Source organism: Salvia splendens, chromosome 2 (assembly GCF_004379255.2).
Source record: "Salvia splendens isolate huo1 chromosome 2, SspV2, whole genome shotgun sequence".
NCBI lineage: Eukaryota > Viridiplantae > Streptophyta > Magnoliopsida > Lamiales > Lamiaceae > Salvia > Salvia splendens.
Window position 1 is genome coordinate 28,745,133 of NC_056033.1, and position 14,850 is coordinate 28,759,982.

General features: G+C 38.5%; 2 protein-coding genes across 2 annotated transcripts; both read left to right on the plus strand.

The window, feature by feature from the left end:
• Nucleotides 1-211: 211 nt before the first annotated feature.
• Nucleotides 212-781, plus strand: LOC121777772 (glycerol-3-phosphate 2-O-acyltransferase 6-like). The gene has a single exon (XM_042175130.1). It carries the CDS (start codon nt 212-214, stop codon nt 779-781), a length of 570 nt encoding a protein of 189 aa, XP_042031064.1.
• A 9,394-nt stretch (nt 782-10,175) lies between these two features.
• LOC121769045 (protein NRT1/ PTR FAMILY 5.5-like) lies at nt 10,176-13,807 on the plus strand. Its single transcript, XM_042165705.1, has 5 exons — nt 10,176-10,298; nt 10,573-10,808; nt 12,127-12,647; nt 12,805-13,175; nt 13,248-13,807. The coding sequence occupies exons 1-5, from the start codon at nt 10,265-10,267 to the stop codon at nt 13,703-13,705; spliced, it is 1,620 nt and encodes a 539-aa protein (XP_042021639.1). The 5' UTR covers nt 10,176-10,264; the 3' UTR covers nt 13,706-13,807.
• Nucleotides 13,808-14,850: the final 1,043 nt, after the last annotated feature.

Consider the following 14,850-nt stretch of genomic DNA (forward strand, 5'->3'; position numbering starts at 1 on the left):
AGTTTCAATATTGAGATTTTTTTTTCTTTTCATCAACCACATGCCAATTTCATTCCTAAAATCCACCACCTACCCTTTCCACCTCATTTCTCTTTAAACCACTCCACCCTTTCCATGTTACTACTCACATAACTACCTCACACAAAATTAACTATCCAATCACACAAAAATTCAAAAAACACACTCCCCTCTCTCCAAAAAGTAAAAAAAAATGGTGACGAATCGGCGGTTCGAGCCGATATCAAGCCGCAGCCGCGACAGCTGGTCGGACCAAACCGTGGCGGCTGACCTAGACGACACTCTCCTCTGGTCCAATAGCTCATTCCCCTACTTCATGCTCGTGGCGCTGGAAGCCGGCAGCTTGTTCCGCGCCTTAACCCTCCTCGCCTCAGCCCCTTTCATCTACTTCGTGTACGTGTTCGTGTCCGAGTCCCTAGCCACCGAAACGCTCGTGTTCATCGCCTTCACAGGGCTCAAGGTCCGCGACATCGAGCTCGTGGCCCGGTCCGTGCTCCCCAAGTTCTACGCGGAGGACGTCCGGCCCGACGCGTGGGAGGTGTTCGATTCGTTCAGGAGGAGGTGCATCGTGATGGCGAATCCGAGGATCATAGTGGAGCACTTCGTGAGGAATTATTTAGGAGCGAAGAAGGTGCTCAGGACGGAGTTGGAGGTCACGGGATCGGCCCAGACCACGGGGTTTGTGAGGAGGACCGACGTGCTTGTGAGTGGCCACAAACGGGCCATGGTCGTTAGGGATGAAAGAAAGTTGCGGAAGCCATGAACACACACACACTGGAGATATATTTGGAGAGTTCTCTCAAATTGGCATTTTTCATTGCTTCAAATGTAACCAGATGCAATACATATATACTACATTCAAACGACCTAAAACATTGTACTAATCTACTTTAACAAACTCTGCAAGACATGTTTCCTCTTTAAACCGCGCAACACCACGTCGCGCCAAGTACACATGTGGTCCTCCATCTTAGCTGGCTTGTCCGAGGATTCAACACGGGCGAGGTTGATCATTGGCTCCTTTTGTGGTGCACACTCCTTACTCTTCTTTGTCTCATTCTCAGCTTCATCTCTCATGGAGTTCGTGGATGTTCTGGATTGCGCACAACGCACTGCAGCTTGATCAGCTCGACGGTCCAGTGACTTGAGATCACGGATCGCGTCTTGTTGATCAACTCGGCAGATGGCGGCTTGATCAACTTGGCTAGCAGCGGCTTGACCAACTTTGTTATCTCTTTCAACTTGATCAACTTGGCATGCAGCGGCTTGACCAATAGCTTGATCAACTTGGCATGCATCGGCTTGACCAACTTTGTTATCTCTTTCAACACGCCCCCTCAATCCGAGTGAGGCTAGAGATATTATTCCCAACCTTTCTCTCAGCTTCACGAAGAGTTGATGACTCAAGGGTTTAGTGAATATATCTGCTATTTGATCCCCCGTTGGAACATGCCTCAGCTCAATCTCCCTGCTCAGAACCTTATCTCGAACAAAGTGGATATCTATCTCAATGTGCTTAGTTCTTGCATGTAAGACAGGGTTAAAAGCCAATGCAATTGCACTCAAGTTGTCCACCTAAATCACTAGACTCCCTTTCTTCTTAATCTTCAATTCACTAAGCATAGAAGACAACCATCTCACTTCAGTAGCTGCTTGAGCCAGGCTCCTATACTAAGCTTCTGTGTTGGATCTAGCAACCATAGTTTGCTTTTTAACACACCATGAGACAAGGTTCCTTCCATGATAGGCACACACTCCTGTGGTGGATCTCCTATCATCTAGGTCTGCTGTCCAATCCGAGTCAGAGAACGCACAAACCTCACCAGTAGACTTTCTAATTTGAATTCCATAATCTAAAGTCCCTGAAAGAGATCTTAAGATCCTCTTCACAACCCTCCAATGTGTGTCTAATGGTTCAGCCATGTACTGACTCACCTTGTTGATAGCAAAATTGATGTCTGGCCTGGTAATAGAAGCATATTGCAGGGCTCCTACAATGCTTCTGTAGAGTTTTGCATCAGAAACTGGTTTTCCAGAGTTTTTGCTCAATTCTGAGGTGGAAATCATTGGAGTTGGACAACCTTTAGCTCCTGTCATGTTAGCTTTCTTTAAAAGATCTTTGATGTAGTTTGGTTGGCAAAGATGTAGACCTCCATCAGTAGTCGACAACTTCAACTTCCAAGAACAGGCTCACCTTCCCAAGATCTTTTAATGAAAAGCAAGAGTTAAGCTGAAATATCACCTTCTGAATGGAGTCTTGAGAAGTACCTGTGATGAGCATATCATCTACATATATAAGCAAGTAGATAACCTCCCCACATATCTGTCTAATGAACATGGAAGCATCAGATTTACTCTGGGAGAAGCCAAGCTTGATCAGGACAGAATGAATTGTGAAGAACCATGCTCTGGAAGCTTGTTTTAGTCCATTGATTGCTTTGTTGAGTTTGCATATCAAGTGAGGACCCCTTTGTTCAAAACAACTGGTTGCTTCATGTAGATGTCCTCCTTAAGCTCACCATTAAGAAAGACATTATTCACATCAAGGTGAGTCACTGTCCAGCCGAGAGACACAGCAAGACAAAGGATAATTCTGATTGTAGTAGGCTTCACCACAGGGCTGAAAGTCTCATTAAAATCAAAACCAGGCTATTGAGAGAAGCCTTGAGCCACTAATCTCGCTTTATATCTAGCAATAACATCAGACAAGTGAAGCTTAATCTTGAAAACCCAAGTGCAGCCTATAAGATTCTTGCCTGGAGGAAGTGTTGTCAATATCCAAGTTTTATTGTTAAGAAGTGCATTAAATTCACTGAACATAGCAGATTTCCAGCAAAGAATAAGTAAGGCTTCTAGAGCTGATTTAGGAAGATGAGACGACACAGAAAGAGTGAAGACTCTGGGCTTAAAGATTCCAGATTTTGATCTGGTTGTCATTGAGTGAGTTGCCTGAGTGACTGCTGGAATGATTGGAGGGACATCATGAGGTGAGGAATCAGGTGACTGAACATCAGGTGATAACAGAGGTGAGGGACTGTTGACAGAATCTATACTAGATGAGTGATCTGGTGCAGTATTTTCACTACGAGGGGAAACAATAGGTGCAAGGATTGGAGACAAGGAAGAAGAATGATTACATGATGATGGTGGTGGAGCAACAATGGCAGTAGGAGATGGAGAATTTGAAATGGAAAAACAGTTTCATCAAAGATGACATCTCTAGTCACCTTGACCTTCCCTTCAGGCAGAAGAACTTTGTATCCTTTGTGAGATGAGCTATATCCTAGGAAAATCCCTGTAACAGACCTAAATTGAAGTTTGTGGTTGTTATAGGGGTCTAGTATAAGGAAAAGAGCCTCATATGGGGAAATGTTATTGATGATTTTGGATGGTATAAGATTAATGAGATAAACAACTGTGACAAAGGAATCATCCCAGAATCTCTGTGGAAGATAAGATTGAGCTAACAAGGCTAGACCAGGTTCCACAATGTGTCTGTGCTTTCTCTCAGCCAAACTGTTTTGTTGTGGTGTGTATGGACATGATACTCTATGAACTACCCCACTCTCTTTCAGAAAAGGAACTAATCCCTGATACTCACCTCCCCAGTCTAATTGAAGAATCTTAATTCTTGATCCTAGGAGGTTTTCACTCATAAGCTTGAACTGTTTGAAAACAGCAGTGAGATCACTTTTATTTTTGAGTAAGTAAATCCAGGTGAATCTAGAAAAATGGCCAACGAATGAGACATAGTAAGAATATCCATTTCTAGATTTAACTGGAGAAGGCCCCCAAAGATCACTATGAACAAGTTCCAGAGGTGCATTGTGTTGTGAGGTAGAGTGTGGATATGGTAATCTATGAGCTTTAGACACACAACAAGGATAGCAAAGTGAAATAGTTTCCATTGAATTATAAGGAATATTACAATTGTTGAGAGCATGTTTAACAACATCTAGAGTAGGATGTCCTAGTCTACTATGCCATAAAGACAAGACTGAACTACAAACTTGACTGGAACTACTGCTGGATTGTTTGCTCAAGCTCAGGGAATGCACAACTAGACTCTCTGGAGTGGAGGAAGAAAAGGGGACAGGGCCACGCTTGATTGGAGTAGGATCTACTAGGAAATGATATAGGCCCCTTTCAAGAGTTCCTTTGAGCACTACCTCCCTGGTGCTCAGGTCCTTGACAAAACAGAAACTTGGATGAAATTCAAAAAAGATAGAATTGTCTTGAGCAAATTTGGAAACACTCAGTAGATTCTTGGTGATATTAGGTACATGCAAAAGATTTTTGAGATGAAGCTTTCTAGAGAATTTAGTTGAGTGAGATTTAAATGCACTTTCTCCAATATTTGCAATATTAACGGTAGATCCATTACCAAGCAAGAGATTCTTACCCCCTGTGTATTCAGTGCTTATGTTGAGATTGCTAAAGTCATTGGACACATGGTGCATTGCTCCTGAGTCTGGATACCAGCTGGATGACGCATTTGATCCATAGCTGAACTCTGATAGAGTCCCAATAGAGAATGATGCTGAAGGAGACCTAGGCACTGACTGCACAAGATGAGCTGAAGGATTGAAGAATCCTTGATTGTGTTGCTGTGGAGAACTTTCTCTGAACTGGATTTGAGGTGGTGTGAAGTTTTGCTCGAACATATGCCAATATTTTACTGCTGAAGGTTTCTCACATAGCTGACAGACAATCTTGTTGTTTCCTCGGTCAAAACCTCTGCCACCTCTTCCTCCTCTCTGAAATCTTCCTCCAAAACCCCTTCCATTCGCTTCTTCAAATCTGTTGTTGTTGAAATTTGGAGACTCCCTCTTCTGCCCAGACTGCTGCTGGACAAGATTCAATGATGGTTGTGATCCATCTGAGCTAACGAAATTCGCTCTAGTTGACTCCATTCTTGACTCAAAGCTGAGCAGAAATGCACTAACGTCTCCAAGACTCCAAGGATCTGATCTGGAAGTCACTGCACATACAGCAGGATCATAATCCTGCCCAAGTCCTCCAAGAATGTGGAGCACTTGTTCAGCATATGAGATACTACACCCCACTGAACCAAGCAAATCAAAATATGTTCTCATCTTGCCTAGATAGTCAGTCATTGATATTCCATCTTTCTTCAAATTCTGCATTTGTTATCGATATTGCATCACCTTAGCCGTGGAGCGGCTTGCAAAGTTTATCTCTAGAGCACACCATATGTCTCTAGCAGATCTGAGCCCTACCACCAAGGTTAGAGCATTTTCAGATAAGGAAGACAAGAGCCATCCAGCCACTCTCCTATCTTGTCTTTGCCAACATATGTAAGCTGGATTTGAAACCATAGACTCTCCATCTCGGTCTGGAATCAATTGTGGAGGAGGATCAGTGTCCCCTGTGATAAATCCTTCAAGGTCGTAGCCATACACCGCAACATCAACTTGTTGCTGCCACATAAGAAAATTTCCATCAGTTAGTTTAACCGAGATGGGGGGCAACTGAGAGAAGATTGGTGGCAGTGTTGCCACCGGAATAGTTTCATTGGCTTCTGCCATTTTTGAGTAGTAAAGAAAAAAAGAACAAAAACAAGATCTAGAGCCAGGATCAGTGAGATCCTGCTCTGATACAATGAAAGAAAGCTGCGGAAGCCATGAACACACACACACTGGAGATATATGTTAGGATCGTCGACTACAACATTAGTTTGATATTGTCCGCTTTGGGTCAAGCCTGCACGGATTTGTTTTTGGGTCACTCCCAAAAGGCCTCAAGCTAATTGGGGTTGGACAGGAATTATATACACCTTCCAACTTCCCTCACTCATCCGATGTGGGATGGGTTTGTAACCCAACAAACCTCCCCTCAAACCGAGACCACATCGGGAACGCAGTCGACACGAACATGGGTCGTTCCAGCCCTGGCCCCTGGGTCATCCTGGGCCCGACTCTAACCCGAGTCCTTCAGGGCCCGACCCTAACCGGGGCTCATCCAGGCACAACCCATAGCCACCTCGGCTCTGATACCACTTGTTAGGATCGTCGACTGCAACATTAGTTTGATATTGTCCGCTTTGGGTCAAGCCCGCACGGATTTGTTTTTGGGTCACTCCCAAAAGGCCTCAAGCTAATTGGGGTTGGACAGGAATTATATACACCTTCCAACTTCCCTCACTCATCCGATGTGGGATGGGTTTGTAACCCAACAATATATTTGGAGAGTTATCTCAAATTGGCATTTTTCATTGCTTCAAATGTAACCAGATGCAATACATATATACTACATTCAAACGACCTAAAACATTGTACTAATCTATTTTAACAAACTCTGTAAGACATGTTTCCTCTTTAAACCGCGCAACACCACGTCGCGCCAAGTACACATGTGGTCCTCCATCTTAGCTGGCTTGTCCGAGGATTCAACACGTGTGAGGTTGATCATTGGCTCCTTTTGTGGCGCACACTCTTTACTCTTCTTTGTCTCATTCTCAGCTTCAGCTCTCATGGAGTTCGTGGTTGTTCTGGCTTGCGCACAACGCACTGCAGCTTGATCAGCTCGACAGCCAGTGACTTGAGATCACAGATCGCGCCTTATTGATCAACTCGGCAGATGGCGGCTTGATCAACTTAGTTAGCAACGGCTTGATCAACTTGGCTAGCAGCGGCTTGACCAACTTTGTTTTCTCTTTCAACTTGATCAATTTAGCATGCAGCGGCTTGACCAATAGCTTGATCAACTTGGCATGCAGCGACTTGACCAACTTTGTTATCTCTTTCAACAAGGGAGTTCGGAGATCACGTGCCGGATTTGGGACTCGGTGATAGGGAGACTGATCATGACTTCATGGCCGTATGCAAGGTTAGAATTCTTTCATTAATTTCCATCACAAATATTACTTAGAAATTTTTTAAAAAGTGGGAAGATTTTTGTGATTGGCATTTTAACATGAATTAGGTCAATTTGTGCTATAATAAAGTAAAAAAAAACGAAATAGGTAAATTTGTTGAGATTTTTAACAACTAGCTAGCGTAATATAGTGTGCACAGATTTATATATATATATTTTTATATTTCTTTAAATTATATAAATATGTGGATATAAATATAATGAAACTCAAACTACTTTTTGTATGATCGATGAAATTATCACGATAGTGGCTCGTCTTATTCATGATTGATGATTAAATAATATAGATATATGTTGGACTATTGCATAAACATGGATGAAGTCGAGTTATTTATAGACAATTTTACAACTTTGTCCACAAAAAATTAATTAAAATAATTATGACAAACAAAGAGCATTTGTTTATAGTAATTAACAAAACTGAAGAATGTGAAGTCACTTATAAAAACTCTTGTATTGCTAAAATCAACACATTAACCATTAACCAATCTTAATTAGGTATAAATTAATAATCATTTAAAAATGGTTAGACACCGTTGTTGTAAAACCATTTGACTTTACGTTTTCAAATAAATTATTTTCCTCTTCCTCACTTATTGCATTAAATAGCACTTTTAAAATTTTAATCACCGATTTATTTTATTTTAATAAATGAAACGTTTTGTCTTCCATCATATAATGCACTATATATAAACATTTATAATCATTTATTATTTCTAATCATAACAGTATTACTCCCTCCGTCCATAAAAATAGAGCACATTTCCCATTTTTGATTGTCCACAAAAAATAAAGCACATCTAAAAAAAGAAAGTTTTCAACAACTTCTCTCTTACTTTTTTCCCCTTCTCTCTTACTAATAATATGGACCCCACATTCCACTAACACTATTTTTCTCTCTTACTTTTTTTCCATTCTCTCTTACTTTACCAATTCCACATTAAAACATGTGTTATTCACAATGTGTCCTATTTTTCGTGGACGGAGGGAGTATGAAATTTTTAATGTGGAATTTGCAAAGTAAGAGAGAAGAGAAAAAAGCAAGAGAGAAGGGAAAAAATTAGAAAGATGTAGTATTTGTGGAATGTGAGGTCTTTATTATTAGTAGTGTTTAATTTGTGTTAGATAGCAAATGTGGAGAGATCCTTTTTCAAACTCGGTCTATTTTTTATGGACATAAAAAAAAAAGTAAATGTAATCTATTTTTTATAGACGGATAAAGTACCTATTTTATCGCCTTTTATATTAAAATAATATAGAATTTATCATTCCCTTTTGTCAGGTCGATTAAATAATTTATGTTTTTGTACACACACAAGCTGCATGACGAATTTTAGGCAGGACCGTGCTTTTTTCATGGTCGTGTATTACGTTCATATCACAATTATTATATCTCTGTTCCCATTAATTACATGTCTATTTTTTTTAATTTGATTATGATATAAATTTATAGAATTCCATTCCAAACTTATTGATATTAAAAGTAATGAGCCAGAAGACTTATACAGTAGTTTCATTTTTTTTTACCCCTATACCGAACTAATTCAAATTTAAAATCCAAGTATACTATTGGGTCAGTCATTTTTTAGCTTGGTCTGGCCCAAATTTAAAGTTTAGATACACTGTTGCGTCAATCATTTTTTATTTCACTCCAAATACACTACTGGATCAATTAAGTTTAGCCCACATCAGTGGTCACTCGTTATGATACCATGGTTGAACCAACCGGGTTCTACCCTACATCCAATTGATGAGATGAGGAGTGAGTCCATGAAACTTATATAGTGATAATAAAATGAGATATTATTATAATTTTATTTACATATCAATAAATATCTCATTTTACTTTTATTGTTTTTTAAATATGTGGACCCAAATTATTAATTTGACCACAGGAGGGATACATGGTACCCCGGACCAAAACCGAAGCATTGCCGAAAAACAAGTTTCTAGCCCAGACCATCTTCCACGAGGGGCGTCTGGTACAACACCCGACGCCCCTCGTGGCACTTACAATTTGGTTTGTATCATTGGTTTGGTTGTAGTTTTCATCTTCATTCCACTTTAATCATTTTCTTCCATTGTAAATACATAAAGTATCACATGTACAAGGCAATATGATCCTGTATTTATAACAATTATGAGTTAAATTAGTGCACTCTTATAAGACATATAGTGTTTACTGAATTCAAGGTGTAGGCACAATTGGTTGGACACTAAATTGTGTTATACTTGGACGATTTTCTCTCTATTATTACACAAACTTTTAAAAACTCCAATTCTAGCTATACATGGAAGAAATATTATAATTCTAGCAAGTGTTAATTCTTCTTTGATTGTTATCTTCATTCTTGTCTTTGATCAAAATTTTTATGTAATAGTTTGAGGGGTTTAGTATGAAAGTTGATGTAATATGAGTTTTGAGAGTGTTGTTATATAGAGGGATGTGCTACTATTGAATTCTGATGATTTTGATCTTACTTATCTAAACTTTTTACCCACCTTAACTTAAAGTTTCACTGCAACCAAATGTGAATGACATTTTGATTTGAGCACTGAAATAATGTTATTAATTGCATATCTTCGGATTTCTCCATTTTTGTTATGTCCTTGTCTTTTCCTATTAATTAATTTAGCTTAATTAATTTCCCTTCAAAATTAACTTAGTTTAGGATCTCTTCAAAATTCACACGGTGTGTAATTCTGCGACTGTAGTACCTTTTATTTTGTAGTATAAGTTGAAGTTAATAAGTTAGAACATAATACTTGGGAAATATTCCTACGCAAGTACTGCCACTAAAGTGTAAACCAGGCATCAAACAAATAAAAAAGTATTACTACCTGTAAACCAACATGTATCACGTTTTGATTTTATTCTTTACCTAAAAACCTTCCTGAAGTTCCAAATAACTTCAAAGGGACTTTATTCTATGAGAATAAATTGAACAAATATCTCCCGTTATTGGCATATGTTTTTTTTATGTATACTCAAGTTTATTTCTATAATAAATATTATTAAAGTAATAAATTTAGAAGTGAACACCAACACGACAAACTAAACGGGACAACAAATCTCTTACATAAATCCATGGATGCAAAATATTTTTTAGTTGCACGTATTAAACACCTTTTACTAGTTGTAATTGTGGTAATCCAAAATGTTAAAATACCTTTTACTCGTAGTAATTGTGATAATCCAAAATGTTACAAAAGAAACCCCAAAAATAAGGGAAGGGATATCTAAAGTGAGACAACTTTGAAGAATGTTGGCTTATATAAGTTGTCAAACTATTAAACAATAGGTGTTTGCTCTGTTTCATTGGCCATTATCTGTTGCAGTCCACATATAATGACAGGATGCTGGCATACCATTACTAACTTCAGTTAAGAATCACCTCATCTCTATTTTTATGTTTTTGTGTTGATAATTTTAATACACAGAATTGAAATTACTGTAAATTAGTATTATTATTTCAACGCGACCCTAATAATCTACATTATTAGATGACACGTGGCATCAATCTAACAGTTTTATCACAAGATCCAATTACTGAGATTTGCTTTGATATTTGGCAGAATTTCACTCGTCCATATGTGTGTGTGTGTTGATGTTGAAGTATGAATTAACATGAGCTAGCAAATTTGGGTTGCATGCAGTAAAGAGTGTTCCGATTTTATGGCCCAAGTTTCCAGATGCTTTGGTGCATCGTATATTTTTTGTGATGCAAGCCTACTTAACAAATGGATGGAGGCTAAGCTTCACTCATGCTGCTGCAATCATGAATTTTTGGGAGGGAATGAGCCTCATTTTGCCACTATTTCTCCAATTCCTGGCTGATACATTTCTCGGAAATCTTGTTGTGGCTTCGGTTTCTACTCTATTCTCTTTCACGGTGAGTTTGCGTTCATCATTAATCATGTCTACCGTATGCCTTTGCATAAGGGATCCTTCGATTTCCATGATTATTTGTGATTAAAAGTCATGATTGATTTTGCTCTGTTTTAGTTGCATTTTTTCGCAAAAGCTTTGCTCATGACAATATATTTTGGTCTGTCTTCATAATGTCAAGATTAGATTGTATCTCATGATTAACGTTCATCTTTCACCTTCACTTCTATAACTAATTTAATCCTTGACATATCATATTATGGCTTATCCCATATTGTATCTCATTATTATCTTTCTAATGAATAAAACGCCACCTATATATACCATTTCCTTTTCAGTTAATATTATGCAATCCAGTCCGACCAAGCCTAGGGTGGGCTAAATCCGACCCAGACCGTACAACCAAAAAATAATTCCAAAATTTTTAATAAAGCTAAGTTGCTCAATTCTAAGAAAGTATTTGAATAATTGAGTTTATAAATAGGGATATTGGCTCTGATATCATGGAACTTTCAAAAAGTTGGACTTTTCCCACGAACTTTCAACTTGATAAATAATATATCCGAGTTTGTTATTTCTCATCGGCAAATGATATTATCATACGGATTTTTTTTTCTTAATTTCTCGACAACAACTTCGAGAGTTTCAAGTTCTTCAATCTTTGAGGATAGTTTTTTTTGAAGCACACCATCCAAAAATGTTCTTCAAGTCATTAATATAGTCGGAATTTTTTCATTTGTGGGAAATAACGCACTCGGTAAAGTTCGTAATAATATTTGTTAAGTTGAAAGTTCGTGGAAAAAACCCAACTTTTTGAAAGATCCATGATATTAGGAGCCAATATCTCCTATAAATATCATGGAGAGGATTGTGAATTCGAGTAAACCAATACCCCATGTGTCTCATAAAAATAACACATGTTGAAATGACACAAGTTTTAGTACGCAATTGTTAATGTAAGAGAGAGAGAGAGTAAGGGAGAAATAATGAAAGTAATATTAGTGGATTGTAGCGTCCACATTATTAGCAGTGTTACCGCAAATTGAGTTTTTTAATTCTAATGACAAAAGTTGTAACTATAAATAAAACGATGTGTAGCAGTGTTACCGCAAATTGAGTTTTTTATTCTAACGACAAAAGTTGTAACTATAAATAAAATGATGTGTAAGAATACTGTATTTGTTCAAAACTTTTCTTATTTAGAATTAGTTTAATTTTTATGGAACGGAAGCGGAATCCTAGTCCATTACGACAGCAGGTTCCTAAATCCTGGATCAATCCCATAAATTTTATTTACAACTTATGTCATTACGTCATTGCAGGGAATTGGAATGGTTGCTCTCTCGGTGCCTAGAGTCCTGGACCATCACGGCGGGAGGTGCCCAATTGAGGAGGCGAAGTCGTGCTTGAACCATACGCAAGTTGCTCTCTTCTTCACCGGAATGGTGCTAATCGCTGTTGGAAGAGCCGGCCTTAGTTTCTCCTTGGATGCCTTACACGACGAACAGAATGCAGATTCTAACTGCTTGAAGAAATTCTTTACGACATACTTGGACTGTGTGACTTGCGCTGATAAGTCTGTCATATACTTAGTTGGATCGCTTCTCATCTTAATATTTGTAAGAAAATGGAAACTTTTGTTTGAGATCCCAGCAATTTACAGTGCCTATATGGGCATTTCGTTTCTTTGTGGAATCTTTTGCTATGAACATTCTAAAGTACCCAAGGGAAGTCCGTTAACCACCGCGTGTAGAGTTGTATATGCCGCCGTTACTTCCAACAATAAATCTCAGCAAAGGCCCGATGTTCGCATGCCTTCCTTTGCAATTAATCGTTTTCCAAGGTAATCACTGGTTACATTTTTTCACTATTTTACGTGATTGTTCAGTTTGTCAGACAAAATATATAGTCCAGGAATTATTTTAGTTGGATTGATCATCATATGGTTATACAAGTCGAAACAGTGAAGTCGTGTGTTTATGATTGTGCGGGTATTTTAGGTGTTTGAATCAGGTTTTGGCGCCAGAAGGCGAAAGTCCTGATAATGTGAGGAGGTTTGAGCAACAGAGAGTTGAAATAGCGGGATTCATTGTCCGGATGGTTCCTATATCGATGACATTCCTGGTGTGCGGGATGGTGTCATCGATTGGGAACACGTACTTTGTGGAGCAAGCCAACCACATGAACCGCAAGGTGGGGAGTTGGAACGTTCCGCTCCTAGCCCTGCAACTGCCTGTGATATGTTTCAAGTTTTTTCACGACATGTGGCTCTACTTGTTTTTCAAATGCGGTAAAAAAAAGCTTCGTATTGCAATTGCCGGGATCATATCAGCCATGTTTTACTCGGTCGTATGCTGTATAACTGCTGCAGGTAGTAGTATACCCAAAAAAATAAATTTATTGTTAATTTTAGCTCATCTAACTAATTTTGTGTTGGGAAAAGGAATGGAGATGAAGAGGCTGAAGGTGATCAGAAGGTATGGTCTGGTGGACAAGCCGGATGATGAAGTGATACCGATGCATGCAGCGTGGCTGCTGTTGCAGTTCTTCCTTCTGGCAGGGCTGGATTCGTTTCTTCGGAAGAGCATCCTTGAATTTTACAGAGACTGTGCTCCTGAACACTTGCAGAGGAGACTAGATCATGAAAGTGGAAATGACGGGAGGGCTTTGTGGAGGTACTTTAATGTTGCGGTTGATTTTGTGAGCGGGCTGGGATTCTTGTTGAGTGTGCTTTCGGTTTATATTGTCGGAAATTTAAGTAATTGGTTTCAGTACACGTTGAACCGGAGTCGCCTGGACCGATACTATTGGTTGTTGGCGGGTTTGAGTGCTGTGAATCTTCTTGTGTTCACTGTGGTTGCTTGGGTGTACATGCGTAGAGAGAATGCTAATAGAAACTGAGGATAGATTACTAATATGAAAATGGGATGGATTTGATTCTTTATTTCTTATGAGTCTTGTATTAATCAAATGAACCTATGATTGATGAGTTTGTCATAACAATAATGTCGATTGCTGAAATTCTACTACTTTTTTTTATGTTTTTTTGCTTCGTTTATATTTTCTGATATTTTTGTGTTTTAGTTTGTATTTTTTGTGCTTCAATATACATTTGACAAAACCTTGGAACGTGCGCACATTATTATTTAGATAACACGCAGTTCACTTTTAGTTTGTTTTAGTTCATTTTATACGGAGTTTATTTTTGGATCGTTTTAGTTTATTATAGAAAGAATGAACTAAAATGATCTTAAAATGAACTCTGTATTGTCTAATAATGAACTGCTTTGTTAGTTGGATGGTGAAATGATCACATAAAAATTCCAAGTTGGGTTGAGAATGATAAGGCTTATATATATCATGCTTATCGTGCCAAACACATTAATTATTTATCTTGTAATTATTACCAAATAGTTAACATATTGTCACGACCCTATTTTGCTAAGGATAGCGAAAATGGGTAATTCGCGACTAATAAGGGGGTTATAGAAGCGGGGAAAGAAAAGGGGTAGAATTCAAGGAGCTTGCCGAAAGGCCAATCCATTAATACCACGAAATAGAAGCCAATTATTAGATTACAAGATCTCGAAATAGAATAATTCATCATGTCAACTAAATTAGAGTTCGATGGTGAGACTTTGAAGTTCTCACTTAACAAAAGTACAGCGGAATAGGTCCTTACTAAACGACTTCGTGTATAAAGACACGAATTGTCGAGAAATCCACTTGATTGATTAAAAGCATCGTCTTTGATCAATACTCCTTCCTCTGGACGTTCAACCTGCACATTTAAAAATATATGCAGGGCTGAGTAAAGGAGTACTCAGTGGACACGTGCCAAAAACAAAACATACATTATATATAGTTGTCAAGCCATCAACAGTAACACACGGGGTTTTTCATAAAAGGTCCGAGCTTACTAAATTCTTTTGTGAGCAAAAAGTTCATCTGCGCATACTAAGTTCTTTCATCATTCTATCGTTCATCATTCATCATGTTAGGGTTTGTATACTAGAAATCACCTTTCGAGTGATTGAATACTGTAA

What these genes read in the sequence shown, in the direction of transcription:
- LOC121777772 (XM_042175130.1), top strand. Translation starts at nt 212, where the DNA reads ATGGTGACGAATCGGCGGTTCGAGCCGATATCAAGCCGCAGCCGCGAC.
- LOC121769045 (XM_042165705.1), top strand. Translation starts at nt 10,265, where the DNA reads ATGACAGGATGCTGGCATACCATTACTAACTTCA. An exon ending in CTACTCTATTCTCTTTCACG is followed by an intron (nt 10,809 to 12,126) that starts GTGAGTTTGCGT and finishes ACGTCATTGCAG; the next exon opens with GGAATTGGAATGGTTGCTCT. An exon ending in ATGCTGTATAACTGCTGCAG is followed by an intron (nt 13,176 to 13,247) that starts GTAGTAGTATAC and finishes TGTTGGGAAAAG; the next exon opens with GAATGGAGATGAAGAGGCTG.